Source organism: Myotis myotis, unplaced genomic scaffold (genome assembly GCF_014108235.1).
Source record: "Myotis myotis isolate mMyoMyo1 unplaced genomic scaffold, mMyoMyo1.p scaffold_m19_p_17, whole genome shotgun sequence".
Taxonomy (NCBI): Eukaryota; Metazoa; Chordata; class Mammalia; order Chiroptera; family Vespertilionidae; genus Myotis; species Myotis myotis.
In genome coordinates, this window is record NW_023416321.1 from 24765336 (window position 1) to 24781279 (window position 15944).

Consider the following 15944-nt stretch of genomic DNA (forward strand, 5'->3'; position numbering starts at 1 on the left):
CTGATCTATTTCTACACCTTTACTTTTGTCATTCTACAAAATTCTCTCCACGAGCCAAAACTTTAAACTCTTGAGGGTAAAGGCTGGGCTTCCTGATACCCTCCCGGACCCCTAACTCAAGGGGTACGGAATTTGGCTAGTGACCTGCGCCCACAGACTGCGGGTAACCCACAGCCTTGTTGAGGGGGAGGGGTGGTGGGTGTGACTGGTGGTACACTCCCCCCGCACCTCCCAAACACAGCTCTCCTGGATTCTGTAAATGAAAGAACACCAAACGACTCTGTTCAAAACAGTTTATTTTATTTTATTTTTTTTTTTGTCAGACAAACACATTGATTTCTGGACCACAGTAGAGGATGGAAACCTTTCACAAACTTATTTATTTGAAAATACAAATATAAAATTATACTTTCCACATCTGTGATGTGAGAGACTGCCATCCACATAGTAATTTTTTACAACAGGGCTTTAAGAAAAGCCACACACAAAGACCTGAAAGATGCTTGAGATATATATATATATAGATACATATATATGTATATATATAAAAAAAATACTCACTACCAAAGTTGTCATCAGTTTCATACTAAAGTATAAAAGTAAGGGTGAGGTCAGCCACAGTGCTAGGGAAAGTTTTATTTAGATACATTTATGTCCACATGAAACGCTTAGACTTGCATCCTATTACATATGGAATTCCGAGTTTACAACACACCATGAACGGCAGATTGGCTAGCCCACGCTACTCAAGAGGACACTCACAGATTCCACACGGGTGGTTCAGTATGTACAGGTACAGTAGCGCCTTCTAGGGAGGCCCTGGGACTTGTCTCCCAGTCCCTCTCCCCCGCCCCCTCCTGCCCGCCTCCCGGGAATGAAAGCCTGTCTGAGACAATACATTCTGATTATTTTTGATAGCGAGCGGTTGGATTAAGGTTGCTTCCCCAGAGGGGTGGGTTTATGCAGATTTCTTTGTGTCTTAGTTTACTTACTTTTTTTTTTTGTTAAAAAAAAAAAAGGAAAGGAAAAGAAAAGAAAACAAACATATTACAGTATTAAAGTATTGCTTAACGTAAGGTGGTGTTTCCTTGTGTAGTGTCTGTGCCCAGGTCTGGGCTGAGCTGACTTCTGCTGCTTTTCTGCTTAGGGTGAGGGTGGGGGAGCCCGCCAGTGTCTCTCTTCAATGTGCTGGCCTGCGTCTGTCCCTCTGGCCCCCCCTTGCTTTTTTGTCTTCCTTGGGAGGCAGCCTGGCTGGTGAAGCACATTCAGAAAAAAATTCTCCCCTCCCCACCCATCCCCAGGCTCCCTCTGTCCCTGCATGCCACTCCCAACCAATAAAGAGAAGTATGAGTTAGTGTTTCTTTTGTAAACAATTTCATATGCAATATAATACAGAAAGCATGGCTGACCTTCAATAAAACATGTAGTAAACTATATTGCTTTATTTTTGATGACGCTGCAGTGAGTGAATGGCAGAATGAAGCAGTGTGGTGGTGGCTAAGTCCCTAGCCCTCGTTTGCACTAAAGATCAAAAACAGGTTTTGTTTTTCTATTTGGAACCCAAACAAATCTTTTTTTTTTTCTTCCAAAATCCCCAAATGAAAAACAAACAAAAAAAAGAAGAAGAAGAAAAAAAAGGACCCCCCTCCCCCCCAAACAAAAATAAAACTGAAAACAGAAACTAAACACCTTTCAGGTCATTAGAACCAACAATTACCCAATGATTTTTATACTAGTCTAGCAAGATGTGTGTAACATTCACTGGCTGTGAATTGCTGTGCTGTGAAACATCAAATTGACAGCAAAAGAGCCATGCTACCTTAAAGTCCAAGCTACGAGTTCAAATTAAGATGAAGGTTATGAAGGATAGAAACGCAAAGGCCTGTCGGGGCTTCGTTTGAATCAAGCCAGTGAGCGCCTGGGATGGAGTGAGAGGCGGTTTGGTTTTCCCAGTGGGTGTGAGGAAGGCCACAGACCAGGTGTGCGACAGCCCCGGCGAGGGGACCACGCTCTGGGTCATCCCCGGGTGGAACCAGGAATGGGTCCGGGAGCTACTGCCCCTCACTCTCCTCTGCTTGGAAGGAGAGGAGCCTGGGGGTCCCAGGCAGATGGATCTGGAAGCCAGAAAGTCACCCGGTGGCGGTTTTATGATTCCGGGGAAAAGCCATCGGCCAAGAGGGTTTCTCCCCCAGGGAAGGCGAAAGGTGGTTCCCATGTTCGCCACTGAGCTTGATTGAAACGAAGACGAGGCTGAACGTCAGTGCGAACAAAATTTACAAAAACCTTTCAAAATGGACTTCTAGATGAGTGGGGGGGACTAACGTGAACCCTAACCTAGGTAGCCACATTAAAACATATCGGATTTCCACGAGATTTGTGCTATGGGCTACTGGGTCTCTTCAAAAGGTATTATAAACATCTAAAACATATTCACACAGATTATCAATTTCTTCTGAGCATTCTTAAAAAAATATTTTTTTTTCTCTTAGTAAAATCATTTTAATATACCATGCCTCCCTCTTTTAAAAAATAAATTAAAAAAATCCAGTTTTGCATATCTAGCATTAGCATTTAAGGTAGTATGGCACACCCCTTCACAGTTGCGGGGTGGGGTGGGTGGGAATCTACAAAACGCCGTGGAGTCTGCCGGCATTTGAACATCGTGAGACCTTGGGTTAGTTGAAACCACATCAGATCAGCAAGAAATAAAATGAAAACTTGAAATCGAAAAAAAAAAATTAAAAGGAATAAACTGCCCCCAAATTATTAACTTTTTTTTTTCCATAAATAAGAGAAAGTTCTATCCTTACTGGTCCTAAATCTGAATAACTATGTCTAAATTTTTAAACCTTAATTACATTATACCTATCAATATGTACTAGAAGAAAGAGGAGAAAAAAAGTCACTATACTAGTACCAGGACAGCACGCTTACAAGATAGCCATTTTTATACATTATTAACAGACAGTGATCAACAAAGAGTCTCCTGTGAGGTGGTGGGGATGCAGAGAAAGGCAGGGTAGTACAGTACATCACCAACATGGACAAAACAGTAATTCAATTCCCTAGTCTAGACACTGAGTTTCTGGGAATTTACTGTCTCTTTTTGTTTTGCTTGTGTTTTGTTTTTTTCCTTAAATAAAATGTCTATTTTGTTATTTTATTACTTGAACAAGTTTGGATATTTTAAAAGCGCCCAGCTTTTGACTTTAGCCTGGTTGTTTGGTAATCGAAAGAAAAACAAACCCCTCCCCAAAATCTCACCAAACAACCTAACATTTTATTGGAAAAACAAATAACATGATTATGTTTAAGTGTTGTTGTTTAATTGGAATAAAAAAAGGCTCTTTTTTTCTTTCTTTCCGAGTGAGCATTTTGGAGCCTTTCGTTTGAAGATGCATTTGCCCTACCGTGTCTGTGAATGTCTACATTAGTCTACTTTGTTAGTAAAATTTATAAAAATAGGAGTGCAGCAGCTCTTTATAATAAATGTCGCGTTCAGTGTCTCATACTGGCTGTGCCTTAAGTACCAAATTTATAAACGTAACAATTTAAAAAATATTAATAAAACGGCAATATCACATTTTAAAAAAGAAAAAATATATATCCACACTACAATATGTTTTAATGCCATCTATTGAGTTGTACTTCTATAGTTGCTGTTGCCGACCTATTACCAATATTAAAAAAAAGTTAAATTAAAAAATATCCTTCATCATAAGTATCTTTCCCCAACCGAGGACCATATATTATAACAGCCAAATGTTAACATGTGCAAACAGGAAACTGTCAGTTTTTCCCACCAGTCACAGTGCAGCGATGTTTATACTTTTTATTTTTAAAATTCTGTTTACATCTACAATAAATTAAAAAAAAAAAATTCTTCCATAGCCTCTCTGGTGATACTTGCAGCACTGAGGTATTAAAAATAATATATAAACCGAAAGGTTGCTTTCCTAATTTGTAAATAGAAAGTGAATGGAGAAAAGGTTTCATTAATGCAGGCTTATCCACTCCTGGCCTGGGGGCCCCAGAGATGGGGGCGGGTGAGGGACGTTGGGGGGGGCGGGCGGGGGGAGAAGAGAGGCAAAGTGTCCCAGGGCCCTTTGGAGGTGCTGAAATGATTGGACAATAGAAAATGATCAAATATTTAAAAATTAAGACTGAAAAAGGATGTCTCCCCACCCCTCCCTACCCAAGCCAAACAGATGTGCTTTGAAACTTTAAATATGTTAAATATTAAAATTGTAGCTTTGTTTTTAAAAAACGTCTTGGGAAAAGCGGTTTTTCATATTTTAAATAAAAATCTAACTAGACGGTAACATTTGAAGCTGTGCACAGACGAGAGGTTAATATGCTGGTATGACACTAATCGAGTCTATCACACAGACAAGAGGAGCTAAACAGTGTTCCAACTCTTCCCGGGGTCGTCCTGGCAGCTGGGTGTTCTTCAGCCTCAGCAACCGACTGGGTTCTGGTTCCTTCCCCTCCTCCCGCCGCCGAGCATCGAGCTGCCTGGGACCGACTCCCTCACAAAAATATTTTTGATTCTCTCTTTCTTAATAGTTTCTATGTAGTTAATGGAATTGTATTTACAACATTTCTTTTTTTTTTTAGAAGTCACAATTTCAAAAAACCTTATATCACCTCTTTTAACAGAAAAAAAGCACTTATAGAAAAGGAGGACACTCGAAACATGGTCATCCTTACCTTATTGCCGAAAATAGATATACTTAGGTTAACAAAGAGACATCACCAAAAAGAACTGCGCAGTCTGTGATTAGCCTACTGCATCTCACTCCTCGGACAACGCAAGTGGAAAGCCAGTGCCCGCCTCCCTCCACACTTCGCGCCCGCGCTTCCCCCTGCGCGCTCAAGTTGCACCTGAAAATCCATACAGTCTCAGAATTGGTACCAAAATATTGAGAGTAATATTACCATCTCAGCATCCTTTAAAAGTGAGAACAGAATCCAAACAAGCAAAAAAAGTTTTTTTTTTAAAGAAAAAAATACCTTAATATAACAATTATACTATGGTTAGCTTTTAACTAGATATTAAAGCTATATGACTACTGGACTAAGTCAAAATCACTACTAAATGTGATTCAAAGAGATTTCAAAGGAGAAGGGGCAAGAGAGAAGGGGAAGGGAAACCATCAAGAAAAACAAAAACAAAACAAAACCAAAATCATGGGTTATATACACATTGAAAAGCTGTTGTCTTATATTACAGCAGACTCGTGAGATGATGAGATGTGTCAACCCTCGATCCGAAGCGAGCCATCTCTGGTTGGGATGGGGAGTGAAGCTGGTGGGGGTCCAGGTCTGATGACATCACCTAAACAAAGGGCCACTCAGAAACTTCGCCCAGTCTTGCCTGGACATCCAGGTATGCTCTGCAGGGTACGGAAGGTCGGGGTGCCCGAAGAGAACATAAAAGTGGGGGGTGGGGGGAGAAAGAAGAAGTGTCAGGCAAGTATCTGGTTTATCCCAACTACATGCTTGAAACTGGCCTCGCTAACAGCGTGCTGGGGGCACAGCTCTGGGAAACCTGACACTAAGCCGCCGAGGCTGGGGCAGGGCAGCCTGGCTTTGCTGGCTGGATGCAGGCTGTGGGGTCCCGGAGGGGATGGCAGGAAGTGCGGCCCGCCCATGCGGTCCTGCTGGTTGTGGGCTGGACTGGTGAACTGCACTCGACCAGCAACGCTTTCTCTGGTGAAGCTTCTGCTCGCAAGGCCACCAAGTTTGAAAAACGTCTGCCTTTATCAACTACCCATCAATGACGGCCCAGAACGGAAAATGCAAATGCCCACTAAACAGACTCCTAGGAACCAAGGTCAGGACACGATGAAAACATCCACAATGAATAGCCAGCTTTGGTTACAGGAAATAAATAGAAACAGGCCCGGGAGTCGTGGGCGTGATAGCTGAGGCTCCCTGAACGGGTGGGCCTGGCCCCGTGGGAGAGGGCACTGAGCATGCCTTTTGGTGCAGCCACGTGGCTCAGTTGGCTCCCTTCATCCATTTTGGAGGTGCGGGGGGCGGGGGGTGGGGGGGGCGGACGGGCAGGATGCTACCTCCATTCTCTTGGTTATTTCCTCCTTCTGTGGAAACGGAGTCCCAGAGTGGGATAGAGGATGGGCTGGGAGCAGCCTTGCCCCTCCCCCGCCCCTTGGAAAGGCTGGGGTGGCCTTGGAGGCGTGGCCAGAAGCCCTGCACCACCCTCCTTTAGCAGGGACAGGAGGGCTGGCAGCCCCAGCCCCTGGCCTCCCAGGGATCTGCTGCACCTGATGGTTGTGTAGTCCCTTGGTCATGTGACCACAGAGGGCTGGAGCCACCTCAATCCCCAGAGTTCCCGGATCTCTCGGTCTGCCTGGCGCTCAGAGGACCCTGCCTCCCTCTGGGGCCCCAACCTCAGCTTCGTTAGTGGTGCGTGGCTCTCCTTCAAACTGTTAGTGGCCTCTGGCTCCACCATGGCTGGGTCAGTGCTCTAACGGCCGTGGAGGCGAGGGCTGGGGAGCGTCCACACACGGGGTTTATTGGGTTAAGAGAGGTAGTTGAGTTAGTTGAGGTGATTCCTTAGCAGCAACGTTAGAGAAATCCAAGAGAAATTTATGGAGCTCAACTCAGCCTGGCCCCCTCTACGAGAGAGGAATCCTACGGACCACAAACCAGGGACAGCCACCTCCAGCCTGGCTCCTCCTGCGTCCCGACTCCGGGAGTGACAGGCACTCAGCCTGGCTGGGGCTTTCTGAGTGGGACCCACTCCCAGACTTCGCTTTCACCTCCCTCTTCCCGAGAGAAAGACCCACGCCCCTAGGCCCCCAAACCAACGTGCTGCCGCAGGGCGCACTGGCTTCCCGAGGGCACCCGTCTGGCTTCCTGGTCTTCCCCCCAGAATGGCAGGTTCTCATTTTCAAATGAGAGCGTGACATGAGGCTCCCCCCCCCCCCCCCCGACTGCCCCAGCCTCCCTCTCCTTCACGCCACCCCTTCCATGGCCCGTCAAAGTGATTTAAAAAATGTTTAATTAACTCGAGCTCAGTTTAAAAGGTTAGGAAACTGGCAGGGATCCAAGCCCATGTTACGCAGGTGATATCGTTAATTTAATTTGCTTTTCGAGCGGTAATCTGGATAATTACTCAGTAGTTACTGGAAAAAATGTTTTCTTTTCACTCAAAGGTGCAGTCTGGCTGTTTGACGGCCGGAACCCCATTGTCTGAGGCCAGGAGCTCTGGGGAGCTGAAAGGCCCAGCACCCCACCAGGTCAGCTCCCCGGGACCCTGGGGGAGGCCTGGCAGGAGCCCCGCGTGTCCCTGCCTCCACTCCCCTGGGACGGGCACAACACGTGATCGCCTTCCAGTTTCCCACTCTTGATCGTATTTGAAGACAAAGAAAGATGAGCGGTGGGGAAGATGGAGAAAAGGAAGCAAAAGAACCAAACCGAGAAAAAAAGACAGTAAAACAAAAAAGTATGTGTGGGGCGTCATGATTAAAGCTGAAGAAAAGAATGAAAGATTCAAAGATTGGATTTTTTTTACCCCCACCCCTCCAAGAAAGGTCCAGAGAGAGGAGAGAGATGGATGTGATGAGACCGGGCCCGTGCGTACTGCATGCCCAGGGCGCACGCGGTACGGACACGCCCGGCCGGGCGGAGACATATGGCAGAGAAGTAATACCTCAGAGTGAGATGGCAACGAAAGCACCTGCTCAATGGTATCCATTTGTAAAGGCCGTTGCAATCAAAGGTCCCTAAAATTGCACAATTGTTAAGGTCATCAGCACGCTATACATGGGAACAGATTGTCATATTCTGGGAAAGGAAATTATGTCTGGGACTAGACTGTGGTTGCCAGCATGAATATGTAATTCTGAGACACCGTGCCATGAGGGGCCAGGATCCCACCCGCCGGCCCCGCTCCCGCCCCACGCCTGTCTGTGTGCCCAGGGGAAAATCAAGAGCCAGATTCAGAGGGGCGGGTGGTGATGGGAAACGGAGGCTCAAGCCCCAAGTGAGAGGCGTTGTTGCCCTGAACCCCTGGGAGGGCAAAGATAACAGTGTCTCTGGACTCCCGACGGCTCCAGCTGGGGAGAAAGCAAGTCCTGTGCAGACCAAAGGCAATGCTATGTGGTTATTTCTGAGAACCAGCACAGCACGCAGGTCGGAGAGATCCTGGTGTTCAAGAACAAACAGGGACCGTGTTTCTGGGTGCTGAGAATGGGAATGAGTTGTGTTCTACCTGTTGAGAGAGAGTCTCCCACATTGATGCAGCTCTCAGCTGAACAACAGTACTCTGGGTTGTGCCCTACAGCTGATCTGAGGGGTTCTGACGCATCAATGTACTGACTTAAGTGACACTGGCTTGGGAGTGGACTTGAACAAGGACCCAGGCCACAGAGGCCAGGGCTGGCAGGAGTGTGTGTGTGTGTGTGTGTGTGTGTGTGTGTGTGTGTGTGTTTGCAATCAGGGGGCAGGAACTCAGAGGCCCTGGTGCCCCAGACCGTCTGCACTTGCTCTGTTCTCCCCAGCGCAGCCCCTGAGGCAGGGCTCTCACGACAAGGACAGGAGCTGGGACAGCAGACACTCCCATCTTAGCTCCAAGCCAAACTGCCTCTGAGAGGCCGAGATTGGCCAGGGCAGAGGTTGGCTGATTTCGTTTTCCAAATGGAAGGGACAGGAGTGAGTGGGCTCAGGCACATTCATGCTCACACACACCGGGAGGGAAAGAACAATACAATCTGAAAATAGCATGCAAATCTGTTAAGCAAATTTCTATGGCCTGGATTAGTCAGATTATAGAACCACAGAGCATTACAAATATCAATGCATTGGGCCTCGGTGGGGAGGGCACAGCTAAAGAACACAAGTGGGAACTTACTTGGAACCTGGAAACTGTAAGAAACATTAGCACCTGGGGAGGGGACTGCACCACACTCACCTACGCTGGACCTGGGGCCTGGGGAGGGACTCTACCCACTGAGGCTGCTACCTTCCAGTGGGGGCTCCACAGCTCCGAGGTCCCAGCCCACGTGACAGTCTCCAGCAGGCAGAGATCAAGGACCAGGGGCCGATACTGAGGACTGACTATGTGCCACCAGGTGACATACCCTAGTCCCGTGGTCGGCAAACTGCGGCTCGCGAGCCACATGCGGCTCTTTGGCCCCTTGAGTGTGACTCTTCCTAAGCCTTAGGAGTAACCTAATTAAGTTAATAACAATGTACCTACCTATATAGTTTAAGTTTAAAAAATTTGGCTCTCAAAAGAAATTTCAATCCTTGTACTGGTGATATTTGGCTCTGTTGACTAATGAGTTTGCCGACCACTGCCCTAGTCCCATGAATTCTCAGTCCTCTGAGAGAGACACACTTATTTTTGTTTTGCAGCCAGGGAAGTGGCGGGTCATATAAGTGGCTCAAGGTTGCATGGGCTGAAGGTGATGGTGTGGTGCCCTGAGCCTGCCCTGCCCACGCTCCTTCCACTCCATCATGGGGCGCGGCCCACAGGCGCTCCGGTAACATCTGAATGGAGGAGCTTCAGCCCTAGGTGGCTGAAATGACGTGGATGGGGACCCACCACCCTCTCCTTGGCTTCCAACTCTGGGCTTTCCCGGCACACCCTCCCCATGGGCCACAGAAGATGGGCAAGAAGGAGACAGGAGGGCAGGGGAAGGAAGGTACTTACAGCTATGCCGTGGCCGAAGCCAGAGCCCGGCTGTGGGCTGGCCGCACTTATGTAATTCCCCACTCCGGAGTCCTGGCTGGCAGGGCCGTAGAGATCGGCGACAGGTCCTGGGCTGTTGGCCCCCGGGAAGCCTCCGGGCCGCGCCGGGTTGGAGCCTGCCGGGGAAGCGGGCGCGCCAAAATTCGGTTGAGCACTGTAGCTATTCAGGACTGGTGTGCAGAGAATAGAGCTGGGTATGAGGCCAGAAGCCAGGCATGCACCGGTCATTACAAGCCAAACACTCGAGAAAAACAGCTGAGGCCCAACTTCTAACACTCAACCAAGGCCATGCGAAAACATCAGCAGGGACTCAAGAATACTCAGCCCAGGCTACTACTAAGAAGCTCGGAGCTCCAAAAATATAGAGAATAAAAAAACAATCATTCAACACACTACGGCAATCCACCGGAGGGTGCTCCACTGCCCACCAAGTTATCACAATAGAAATAGAGATATATATGGAGGAGAGAGAGAGAGATTTTTGTTCACATCTGATTTGATGCTCATGCATTCTTGTCTAGGTCTGGGCACGTTGAGACAGCATTCACATCCCATGCAAACTACAAAGGAACTAGTTTTAGACTACACATTGTGTTAATATTGATATTAAAACATGACAGGAAACAAAGCAATTTGTGTCTAGGAAAAAAAATCTTCGGGGAGGGGGTTTTTGATTTTTGTTTTTGTTTCGCATTTTCTTTTTTTGTTTGTTTTTGGATCCATTAAATGACAATTTGTGTTTTTTGTTTTTTTTTTTTAAAAAAAAGACAAAAAAGATCTCCATTCTCCATCCCCGCACCCAACCACTTCCCCCCTCCCCACTGGCTACTCCCTCCCCACCCACCCCTCCCATTGATATCCCTGCATGAAAGTCGTCCATACTGAACGTGGTCGGAGGATGGGATATGTCATGGAAAGTCGGGGCATCTCAACAGAACCGGAATGATGGTGGCAGAGGGCTCCCTTCTGGGGTGGAGAGCAGGGGATGGAGGGAGGGGATGGGGTGGGGATGGCAAATCTGGAGGCTGGGGCTGAAGTCGGGTGAATGCCAATGATAGTCTACAGGACACCCACACACTCACCTCCTGCAGTAGAAGGAAAGGGGGGATTTAAACTTTTTTTCCTTTTGTTTAAAAAAAAAAGACAGAAATATGAATGCAGAGCATACTGACTGAACCAGTTTATAGCTAAAGCATATCTGACTGAAATGCCTGTTTCCTGTTAGTTCTCTTCAGATAGAAACTCCAGACTGACAAAAAGAGCTAGGAATGTACCTTTGTGACAGCAAGTGGGGACTTTGAGCCCCCCATCCCCAGAGTGGTGGGTGAGGGGGAGCAGGAGGAGACACAGCCTGGGGCCCCCCACCCTTAACCTCCCCAAATTCCGTCATTCCCTCCCCAGTGAGAGCCATGGCTGTCAACCAGGTTAATTTTGTCTCATCTTCATGTCCCCTTCGAAGCTTAAACATTTTCTTTTCCAGAATGGGGAACATTTTTTCTTTTAATTGCAAAAGTTAAGTTCTCATAGATTTTAAAGCTCAAGGTGACCGGTGCTGGCGACTTCTGGGTGACAGCTAACCTGTCTCCAAGAACCAGACCATCTGGGCTCCGTGCATTTCCACGGCTCCAAGGGGCCGCTCCTCCACATCTTCTCCCTTCTGCCCCCTCAGCATTCCCCTCTCTGCCTGGTGGCCAGCTGCCCTCAATGGCAGAAGGAAAGGACATGTGCACCCCCTCTTGGTCATGGCCTTGCCCAGGGGCCTGTGGCTGCAGTCCCCGCTTCTGGTGGGGCTGGAAAAGCCAGAAGTGGATGGATTTTTACCAACCTGTCACCGGGGATGGGAAGAGACTGGCTGACCTTGCACCCAAGCCAGACTGGGAGGAGACTGGGAACAAGGAGATACAAAAGAGACCAAACCAAGCTGCTTGGCTCCTGACTCAGCAGAGAAAAGGGAAGCTGCTACCTGGGATGCCCTCTGGGCAGGAGGCCCCAATGTGAGGCCCCTTGGAAGCTGTAGCCGAGAAATGAATGAACTGGCTGATGAAAAGAACAGGCTAAAGAGACAGAAAAAAATCACAGAGGCTTAGAGCAAATAAGTGGCTGATTTGGGAATGCTCTGGCAGACAAAAGGGACGGGGCTTTTGAATACAGAAGATTAAGCTTGCAGATAACATTTGTCCTTTCTCACTCAGGGAGGCGAGTATCAAGCCGAGATGTTCAAAAGGCAGAATTATCTTGGTCTAACACACTTTTTCTCCTCTGGGCTAGGGAAGGTGGAGAGCGCGCAGACTGTGGACTCCTGGGTCACCCAGGCAGCTGACCCCTGTCCTATGCCAAGTAACTAACAAGTGGCTAGCCTGTTCTGTTTTAGGGGTGGGGGGCCAAGTGGAAGATGGATAGATTTTTTTTTGGCAGATGAGGATCTAGGAAGACAGTGGGCAGGCTGGGCTGGGAGAAGGGAGCGTGCGGTCTCGGCTCCCTCCAGTAGGGGGAGAACTACCCAGAGACCGATCCACCAGCAGAGGCAGCCTCGGGGACAGGATGCAGCGCACCCACAGAAGGATGCTGTGCGCCCACACAGGGATGCTGTCCAGAAACACCCCCTCCATTGGCTCAGAGACAAGAGGGCTGCAGGTTTTCTTCCCATCCCTGGCTGCCTCCCCCGCTCCTGTGTGCCCAGGCCTGCAGCTTAAGAGTTGGTCTGAAGGAAATGTGGCCATAAGCGGCTCTTCTAGGCCCGTATAACCCCTCCCCTGCTCAGCCATCTCCCATCAAGTGGCACTAAAGGCGCTGTATAGAATGCCGCTTTAAAACCCCAAGCCCCCTATTGTCACATACACTTGCTGCTCACAATGCCCGAGGCCCATCTCAAAGCCGCCTTGCAGGTGTCCCCCAGCCAGGGGCGACGACTGGGCATAGTCACAGGCAAGAAGCAGCCAGTTCCGGGCGGGTCTCCTTTCTCCAGGCTTCTGGGCAGTGGGACCTGACCCATCAGGGGGCATGGAGAAGACGTGCCCGTGTTCCAGCCAACAATTCCCTCCCTCCCTCCCTGCGCGTGTTAAAGTCCCCAAACAAGCCCTCCGGAGTCCCAGGCATCCTGGGAAAGGGCTCTGGCTGCTGGGGGAGAGGGGGGACCGCCACTTCGCAAGCAAACTTCTCAGCAGCCGTTGTTTCTGTGTGCAGGTGGGAAGGCCTTAGGGGCAAAGTGGTTTCCTTCTCTGGGGAAGTTCCTACTGAACGCTGGCTGGCTCCACAGGAAAGGGGGTTACCTGAGGACCCCTCTCCCTCCGAGCTATGACCTTGAGAGGAGAGGCAGGGGGAGAAAGCACGAGGCCGAGGTCCTGACCTGGGTGTGTTTTCTGTGAAGGCACCTCCGTTTTCTGTCTTGATGGAGGGCACCGCTCCCCAGGCACCAAGACTCATTTTGAGGGGCCAGAAATGGTCCCACATGCTAGGATCGCTTCAGGAAAAGGGGGTGGCACGTCTTTCTTAACAGGCAAGGGCACCGTGCTACTGACTTGGTGGAGCATGTGTGTGCATGCGGGTGTGTGCGCGCGCACGCGCGTGTGTGTAGGGTCTCAGTACATGTTGCTGAATAATAGCGCTGAAATTCAGATATGGGACATTATGATTCCTGTCTCAGAAGAGGACAATGTCTTGCAAACACCTGGCACTTCTGTAGAAAAGGTGTGATATTAAGGGCTTGGGCCAAGCCCTGCCCCGGGCTGGTAGCGTGGGGGCTCACTGTGGGGAAGAAGGGTTGTTGCTCCATCAGCTGCTCTGGGCAGCACCCACAGTAGTGGTTTAATCCTGGGCAGTTCCTCTTCACCCCTCACCCCTGTGTACCAGCACCTTCTGTGCTTTATTTGTCCAGCTGGTATGCGCTGGGATGCAGCTGTGATGTAGAGAGAGGGGGGGCACTGGACTTGGAGTCAGAAGACCTGAGTGTGACCCTGGCCCTGACCTTGGGGTCAGACCCTCACCGGCCAGAGTCCTGGTCTGTGAGTACCGACCGCCTTTGTCAGCCTGAATCTCAGTGGGAAATACAGAAAGCGCTCTGTAACTTGTCAAGTTTAAAACAAATACACCTATTTTTGAAATGATGGTGTATGTAGAGCCCAACAAAACAGGTACTATGTGCAGATTTAGGAAAATCTGATATAGGAGAATACAATTCACTTGCCATACAAGTCAGGAGGTGATTTACAAAAGGATCCGATTCGTCCACCTGGTGCATGTAATCATCTCGGATCTGAAGAAAGGACTCGGGGGATGGTGGGCAGGAAGGCAAGGACACTAAATCCCACCAAGGCCAGCAAGAGGGAATACATTTGAATTAAAGTTGGAGGCATTTTGCATTGAATAACAGAAGGAACTCTTGCCCATGCAGGAAAAAAGAACACTCTGACCCAGGAAAGCCAGGGAATCTTACTCCTGAGGCCTTGACAAGGGGCTATCCTGCAGGCTTAGACCCTCAGCTAGACCTCACTTACTAGCAGATCAAAGCTGGGGCACCTCTGTCCTCGGGGTTTGGAGGCAAGCCCGGGGGATGACTGCCTTCTGTCTGGCACATAGTCTGCCCACGTGGGCTCTGAAGGGGCTGGGCTGAGAGTGGAATTAGTCATGGGGGTAAGGGAGGTCCTGGGAGAGGGCAGTGAGTCCAGACAGCCTGGCTGTAGGTCTAGGAAAGGTAGGGGAGTCCAGCTATTTCTGTATGGCCCCTAATGAATGCCCCTGGGCCTGAGGCAGAAAGCTAGCGCTCAGGCTGCGAGGGGCACCCCTGGGAGGCACTTCTGCTCTAAGGCCTGAAAAGGGGGTGATTACTGACCCAGAGAAAGGAAATGCTTATAATGACCCCAGCCCACATACCTGAGACAAGCCAGGGCCCTGCCAGGTCCCAGCCTTGGACCCAGGTCCTGGTTTGGTGGGTCTCACATTTCCCCAAAGGGCAGGGCCAGCCCTCAAGACAACGTCAGTCATTTGCTTTGTGACTTATCTGCTGCTGCTAGGCTTAGTCTCGGGCAGGCGGCCCTGGTGGCCCCTGCACACGTCTGGGACCGAGTGTGTGCTGCTCAGAGCGGGGCAAATGCAACGGTGGCCCGTCCCTCCCGGTCCAGTTCAGAAGGTGATGTACTGACCCATTCCCTACCTCAGCCCCCAACACAATGAGGACTGGGAACATAAGCTCGTGTGGTATTCTTGAGGCCGGGGCTGTGTTAACTCATCACACTGGATTTTAGGAGTTAGTTTGTTGTTTTAGAGAATTTAAAAAAATGACTGAAAAAGGAATGACCAGAGGGGCTATGCTGGTAGGCTGAGGCCAGAGTCACTGTCCCTCCGACACTCACCTCTGACGTGTCCATATTGTGCTTCTATCCACCTGACTGAAAACCCCACGGCACAGAGACTGTCTCCCCTATATTAGCAAGGGACCCCTCAGGGCAGGGTGTGTGGACAGGTGGGCGCTCAGGGTCTCAGGGGACCCTGTTCTCCAAAGCCAGAGCGACCCACCCCTCTCCCCCCATGACACCTGGGCCTCCGTGGACGCTGAGTCCAGACTGCCAACTGCCTGCCAACAGTGGAGACCCGCATCGTCCCTCTTCACAGCCAGCCACTCCTTACGTGGGGGCTCTGAAGAACGGCAGCTGGGCACCCCAGGGGAACAGAGTTGGGGACCCACTCTGCAGTCTCCTTACTGTGCCCTCTGAAGGCAGTGCCACTGTGAACACACACAGAGGACCAAATGGGAGAGGCCACCATGAAAAGGTAAACCTGCTCCCGATAAGGAAGGAGAGACCTCGCCGTGGGTCTCGAGCAGAGGGGAGGGGCGGGGAAGGGCGGGGGGTCCACTCCAGCAGCCCGGCCGGCCACTGTGTCCCCGCCACCCTTCGGGAGCTTAGCCTGAAGGTGGGAGGTGCAGATAGAGAGGGCCGGCAATTACATGCAGCCTGGGAACCCTGTATGACACACTCAATTAAAATTGAACCAGCTCCGGGACCCAGATGCAGGGACAATCAATTTTATATACAGTAATTTCTTAAGCTCTGATGAAAGTCTATTTCAGAAGGAAAAGAGAAGAAACACTCTAAAACGGGGCAAGGAGGAGGAGAGTACGGCAATGATATTTCTTTCTCCCTGTCTCCATATCCAAACAGATATGCCACCGAGAGTAGACGCCCGGCCGGGAACCAACAAGTCTCGACGAATCCAGAGATGCCTGGCG

General features: G+C 49.7%; 1 protein-coding gene across 8 annotated transcripts in view; it reads right to left on the reverse strand.

Moving 5' to 3' along the window:
• Positions 1 to 350: 350 nt before the first annotated feature.
• The window catches only part of MSI2 (musashi RNA binding protein 2), a 355927-nt gene continuing 340333 nt past the window's right edge, over positions 351 to 15944 (reverse strand). For 3 of the 8 annotated variants that reach the window (XM_036340471.1, XM_036340469.1, XM_036340470.1), the window contains 3 exons: positions 9683 to 9837; positions 7679 to 7751; positions 351 to 5396 (listed from right to left, as the gene is read on the reverse strand). In XM_036340471.1, coding sequence (XP_036196364.1) covers positions 7710 to 7751; positions 9683 to 9837 — 197 coding nt within the window. In that variant the 3' untranslated portion in view covers positions 351 to 5396; positions 7679 to 7709. Of the gene's footprint in view, positions 5397 to 7678; positions 7752 to 9682; positions 9892 to 15944 lie in introns of all 8 variants that reach the window. The other 5 variants (XM_036340468.1, XM_036340466.1, XM_036340473.1 and 2 more) reach the window with 3 other exon arrangements.